Source organism: Cephus cinctus, unplaced genomic scaffold (assembly GCF_000341935.2).
Source record: "Cephus cinctus unplaced genomic scaffold, Ccin1 Ccin1_scaffold1474, whole genome shotgun sequence".
NCBI classification, from domain to species: Eukaryota; Metazoa; Arthropoda; class Insecta; order Hymenoptera; family Cephidae; genus Cephus; species Cephus cinctus.
Genome location: NW_014333837.1, coordinates 110,449 through 117,000, shown reverse-complemented (window position 1 = coordinate 117,000; position 6,552 = coordinate 110,449). Strand labels below are relative to the sequence as shown.

At 39.0% G+C, this 6,552-nt stretch overlaps 1 protein-coding gene and 1 long non-coding RNA gene across 2 annotated transcripts in view; both read right to left on the bottom strand.

The window, feature by feature from the left end:
* The window catches only part of LOC107273196 (sodium-coupled monocarboxylate transporter 1), a 5,890-nt gene extending 1,710 nt beyond the window's left edge, over nt 1–4,180 (bottom strand). The window contains exons 1-8 of the mRNA XM_025090502.1: nt 3,640–4,180; nt 2,911–3,070; nt 2,750–2,815; nt 2,526–2,645; nt 2,237–2,391; nt 1,536–1,676; nt 982–1,090; nt 808–917 (exon numbers count right to left, since the gene is read on the bottom strand). Of these exons, the coding sequence (XP_024946270.1) occupies nt 808–917; nt 982–1,090; nt 1,536–1,676; nt 2,237–2,391; nt 2,526–2,645; nt 2,750–2,815; nt 2,911–3,070; nt 3,640–3,848 (1,070 nt within the window). The 5' untranslated portion in view covers nt 3,849–4,180. The remainder of the gene's footprint in view (nt 1–807; nt 918–981; nt 1,091–1,535; nt 1,677–2,236; nt 2,392–2,525; nt 2,646–2,749; nt 2,816–2,910; nt 3,071–3,639) is intronic.
* A 21-nt stretch (nt 4,181–4,201) lies between these two features.
* Nucleotides 4,202–6,414, bottom strand: LOC112495171. Its single transcript, XR_003061489.1, has 3 exons — nt 5,750–6,414; nt 5,184–5,486; nt 4,202–5,048 (listed from the first exon to the last, which is right to left on the bottom strand). It is a non-coding gene; the product is annotated as an uncharacterized LOC112495171 (long non-coding RNA).
* Between the last annotated feature and the right edge of the window lie 138 nt (nt 6,415–6,552).

The window sequence follows — 6,552 nt, the reverse complement described above, 5'->3', positions numbered from 1 at the left end:
ACATGGTGCTTCAAAACAAAAGACTGGCAGCAACTTGGCCCATGGGTTTCTTCAGCAATGGTTTTATCATGTCCTCGTAGATGACACCGGACATGGAATTTAACCCAGTGGACATGGTGCTTCAAAACAAAAGAGAGAGAGAGAGAGAGAGAGAGAGAGAGAAAAAAGGAAATAATCGGTTTCATTTCATAGCTCCTTACTTAATGATGACGTGTCATATGTATATAACACTGATAATGTAATGACGCGACTCTAATGAGTTACTATTGCAATGTTTCCAATGTTTAAGCAGGCTATAATTTGATTTAGCATCAATGTCTTTTGTTTTGTATTGTCTGTACATTTAAAATCCAACCGGGAAAAAAAATTAGAAGTCTCATCTACGTATTTCTAGTCTGTGTATCTTGAGTCGGTACAGTAGATTCATTATTATTTACCAATAAATTAAAAAGTAGCAACGTATTTTTTGTATCAATGTTCCCAATTGATATTACAATATTGGTAGACGTGTTTTTACTATGAACCGACAATCCACATTGAGGCTGCATAGAACCACCACCGTTGTACGTCATTACGAAATAACGTGTTTGCACTCGGACAAATATTATTTCTACTGTAATTTCCCTGAGAGCTACTATCGCTATGTCGATAAAGTATATATCCTAAGGAAAACATCTTCACTGTTTTGTATTAGACTGCCTTCCCCATCAAGTCAAGTACATTTCTCTTTATCTTTATTATGGCTTTTTTCTCTCTCGCCTTCTTAAGTTCCTTCGCTACTATATAATAGAACTCTCGGGAAAATACCTTAACGCTGCACTAAACACCCCGGACACGAATAAGCCTGGTAATCCTGGCACGTTTTCTGCGATCTCCATTACGAAATACGGTAATAGTTGATCGGGTTTCCTTATTTGCTGCAAAATATTTAAAGTGATTGAAAATTATGTTTTATTGAAAATTGCTGAAATTTTATTATACCTTCGCCGTGACAGGATCGCACTCGCTGAACGCTGCGTAAATAACGATCCCGGTATAACAGCTCATAGAGACGATCGTTATGATACCAACAGCCATGATCATGATCGTACTAGAAATTCCAAAAGTATTATATTATCATACAACCAGATCGAATTATCCTTTTACGGTATTAGTCAATATTGATTTGGGTTTAATCATATCGAATTATCGAGTTTATAGGAATTGCACGACTTGTACGATAACGTAATCTTGTATTAAAGGGAAACTATTCAATCTTGGGTTCTTTTATGTCTCTTTTACGTAGCCACAATACACTAGCAAGAGTTTCAGTCTTTCGGATATTTCCAGCATAAAAGTCTAGAAAAATCTCGAAACTTCGTATTCTAGAAAGATACCAGCTTACCGAAGGCGTTTTTAAAAAGATGCGCTCCTAAAGTTTGTAACAAAAAAAAAAGAAAACTACAAACTTATATCACCTTTCAAACGACGTTTTAAAAATTCGACGGCATCCAACGACAAGAAAGTCTATTTACGAAAAGTCTACGTTTACTCACATGTTGGCTTTCTTCAAGTTTGGCATTGCTAAGCATCTCTGTACCATTGCCTGATTGACCGAGCAAGAAGCTAGCCAGTTGAGGTAGTTGCCAATTACAACAGTCCAAAAAGTATGTCTCACCGTTGGGTCTGGATCCATGCTAGAGCAATACCACACACTCGTATTAACATTAAACAATTAAAAACAATTGAGAATGGTTGACACTCTGAGATAGTGGCAACAATACCACTTGGCTTATATTTACACGTGACACACGACGTACACACAATCGCACAGGTGTAAGTGAGTTTTCAGTAATAAATAGCTCTTAAGACTCCTAGGAAGTGACTGGAGTCACGGAGCAAGAAAATCACCAATTATTCCAACTGGACTCAAGTGTTTTATCGAAACGGACCAGAGCGTCTTTTTCAAGACTCTTCAAAAATTCTTTACATTGCAGTTTTTTTGAGTTTCATTAATTGTTTCAAAGTAGACCAGACGACGCTGATTCAGAAATTACATCTTGTAACTTCATTTTCTTATTATTCTCAATGAAACTGCAATCTACAGAATTATAAGGGTATTGAGAAAAGCGCTCTGTTCTGTTCCAGTGAAGCTTTTCAGTCCAATTTGAATGACTGATTTTCCTGTTCCGTGACTCTAGTCACTTTTTAGCAGCCTTAACAAGTGAAACAGGTACAAAGCCCCACAGGTTCCTACTTGAAAAATTCGATTCTTCCAGACTGAACGTTCCTGCGCCAAACTTCGCTGATGCCGCCGACTTTAGCTGTTCCCAAAACAGCAACTGTCACTACACCGCCGAACATCACGATAGTCTGTATAGTGTCTGTCCATACAACGGCTTTCAGACCACCCTAGAAATACATGAAACTTTTTGTCAGACGTTCGAGAACCCGTCTCTGTCTTCTAGATAAACGATCTCTGTACTACAGTTTACTCTTTTGAGTATTCAATGTTTCAACTATCGAGTGAGACAGTGTCCCCTTACCAAAGTTGTATAAAATATGCAGACGACACAGACCAAAGATGCAATCATGTGCAAGTTTATGCCAGTTACTTGATTGAACGCTAATGCCGGAACATAGATCACCAAAGGTATGTAGAGGAGCTGAAAAAGAGGAAGGGTCGTAGATGAAATAAAATATTTTGTACCAATTCAATTCTGCACCCAGACGGCATCATTGAAATTCCGAGCTCGACGATTTGACTCACCATTTTAATAATGAATATAACAGAACCCATAAGTCTCACCGTGTGATTGAATCTTAGCTCCAAGTACTGAAATAACGAAGCATTTGTCAAAAGAGTAAGACATAATGAAGAAGAGAGAAAAGGCTTCACTGGAATTCTAGTTTTAACTGTCTTGCTGTTACCTCGTACGAGGATGTGATCTGAAGTTTGTAGAAAACAGGCAAGTAGACAACGGCCATTGTGAGTGAGACAAAGGAATCGGCTATTACGATGCTCCACAGCTGTGTACCATATACATACATCTCTGCTGGAAGACCGAGGATGGCTATACCCGAAATATAACTGCAATAATAAATAACGTACGCATTAACCATTGCCAGTTGAGAGGGAATGGTCAGTCGAACTAATAAAATGATTAAATTGGAAACAAGCGATGAGGATGAGATTGAGGACGATTAATCGACACTCGACAAACGTCCAATTTAAGTCTGGCTGTTTACCTCTCTTTCAACTCATTCTTAGTGATTCTCTAACTGTTGTAACTGTCGTCTGCTGATCTTGCTCTTCGATTGCGTTTACTCGCTATACGAGGATCAAGACGAGGTATCGCGCAGCCACTAAGCCCTGCTACCTGGTTCGTTTCGTGCTCGCAGCACGTGGATGATGAACTTTAATAACCAATAATAGTAGGAAGTCGAGCAGCAAACCTTGGTAAGCAATTGAGACTCAAAGTTACACAATGTCTATTTACTCTCAAGGTGGTCATTTTCAAAATACGTCCACCATTAGATATGCATTTTTTTAATTTTTGGACTTCCATCCTCATCCTCATTTCCAATCACACGAACTCTCTCGAAGAATTTGAAGAATTTCTATCTGACGTTTGACTAACCTTTCGGAAGGATGCTCACCTTGCAATAAGAGACATGCTAATTGGAAATATAGACATGTTCTGCCCACCAACGAGATATTCTCTGACGGCATCAGGATTCTTTCGTGATTTGTAAGCCTGGTAGACACCGACCAGCGCCGAGACGCCTAGCATCCCCACGAAGACGACGCAGTCGAGGAAGTCGAAAGATCTAGTAAGTTTCTCCTGGTCCATCTCGGTTTTCTCCATTACTTTGTAATTCGAATTTTCGTATTTCACGTCTATTTGTCAAACGGTGCAAAACTGGTTGGGAGTTTTCATGTATCAGCAATCGATACTATCATTCCTAAAGAGGCTCCAGTGTGCAGAACTGGATGCGCTATATTCCAAGAGCACCAAGAATTCTATCGGCTAACTGCTAAACATACAGTGCCAATTTAAAACGAACTGCACGGCAACTTTACACTTCCGGGGTGGCTAGGAAGTCCCGAAGTCAGGAAAGACAAAGGGCCCGACACTGTGACACACTGCGGCACGGAGAAGGATGCTGCCTGGATTGACGCTGACTACTCGTCGCTCTTCCCTCTACGGACTGGAGATGCGATGCTTAAAACGCTCGAGCAACTGATTGAATAATTGCGAATTTTCTCCCTCACTCCTCTACCCTAGTCGGATCAATGTAATCCACGTAACTCTAATTGTTTCAAATTGTCGCCTATCATGTATTCACGTACGAGCTCATATGGCCACGTATTTATTTTGATGTCTAATTTACCAGGATGCACTAGGCTACTCGTGTCTCGGACAAACAACTACTCGATACCTTGGATGTCAGTGTTGCAGTTGAATTTTTCATCTTAAATTACAGGAAGTCAAGGAAAGCATATTTCATAAAATCATAAGAATACTGGCAACTTTCGGAAGCACGTTCCATGGCTATGGACGCTTCCTTGATCTTCCACAGCCCTTATCTATCCTTCTTGCTCTATTTACGCGGCTCGTAGCTAGAGGCCCGTGCTCGCCCAAATTGTTATGGGCTATTCGTCCTGGGTCTCTGTTCACTCTATCTCTCTTTCTCTCTTTCTCTCTCTCGAACATCATGGCGGTTTGTCCAGACCATTTCTTTCATTATTACTTATAGCCGCGAGTATCGGCGCCTGGCTTTGCCCTCTATTCTTCAGTTTACTCGAAACGTCGATATTACGTTGTTGTATTGACGTATTTTATCGTTTCGAGCGATTTCGTTAATTGAAAATACTTTCCGTGCCTTTGCTCCTTTCCAATAAGTATACTAATAAATGTCTGCGCTCGTCGCCGCTTCTTATTCCGATACCGACTTTGTCGATATTAACGATATTAGGTATTTATGGTGGGTCCACGGGTTAATAGTAGCATAGCAAGTCAATGTTCAAGCTCTTTATTCGAGAACCAACGCAGTTTTTTTAGGAGCTGTAATTTTATTATGGCCAAAATCAATAACATTATTTGACCGCGTTACAATTTTTATAATCATTTTTTTAGCACGATTCCATTCAATATCATGGAAATTGTTTCTTTGTGTTCGTCATTAAAATAATAATTTACCATTTGGTCAGCCGGTTGCATCACGTGTATAAGTTCGACTCCGTCTCGAATGCACGTTCGGGCGTACCATGATATCTTTCTATCATTGTCATGATCACGTTGAAAGGAAAGAATGTATTGTGCTAGAATTATTGTGAAGGTCTATTGGCAATTCACCCTTGTGTAGTACTGTGGCTGGTGAACGTGGCTTTTTCACCCGGGATTTTGTACTCCATTTGAAAAGCATTGTATATTATAATCTGCTGTTGTACTATAAAATTTTAGTATCTGTCAAAAGTTGCGAACGAAAGAGGCACATGCGATCTGCAAATGATAAGCTATACAATTCTTCCAGAAGTCGAGTTACTTGCTAGAAGTTTTTCAGCAGACCAGTCAATTTAGGGAATCTAAATATTACGAGACTGATGATTTAAAAAACTTCAGTACATATCAATTTATATATTTCAAAGGGACAAATCAACAGTTCAGTCGAGATTAGATTACTGCACTTAAATAAAAAAAATAGATATCGTCGATCGTGCATTATTGAAAATTGTGAATTCTTCAGTTGACAATAACATACGCACCTTGATAAACTGACTAATGAGATGATATGAGATTCCGTAAACCTGCTGAAACGTTATCGCCATTTTCCTTCATAAAACTGTCCGATAAGGTCGTCAAAATACTGGGTCAGGAAAATCTACCAGAATCCGCCACCACATTTCCACTTTGGTCGGATTAAAGCGACACTTATAGTATCGTGATAATTACTCTACCCAGCCACTTCTTCTTTTAACATATACTCACGTAGAATAAATACAATAACAAAATGACCGAACCAATCAATCCCTTGTGTCGAGCATCAATTCCGTATTGTTTGGATCGTAGGTGTGGCTGCACTGTCTTCGACTGTAACGAGACCTGAGTCAACGTTGCTACCTTCATTTCCTCGCTGTTTTATCATTCGTTATTGTTATAGGTACATTATTGTTATGCATACCGGTGCCACTCATTCAAAACTCGATATTGCTGAACGTGCGACAACATAGATGGCACTTGGGCTCTCAGCAGCAAAGTTTTAAGAGAAGACGCGGCTTTTTTTAGAATTAATTGGATCGTCAAGACGGTGTCCTCATATCCACTATATGATATAATGACCGTGCGAAGGACAAGATCTTTTCCAGAAATTGATGCTTTCAAAATTTCAAGTCGCTCGCTTTTTTAAATTTCAAATGATAAGTCAGTCAAGTTCTACTACTAAAAAACAAAGTATTGATCAGTTTTTATAGAAACTTTTACTAAAGTCATTTGGATTAATTTTAAGATTTACACATGGACAAATATTATTATGATTCTTTAGAGTATTTGTACTACATACGTATAAGTT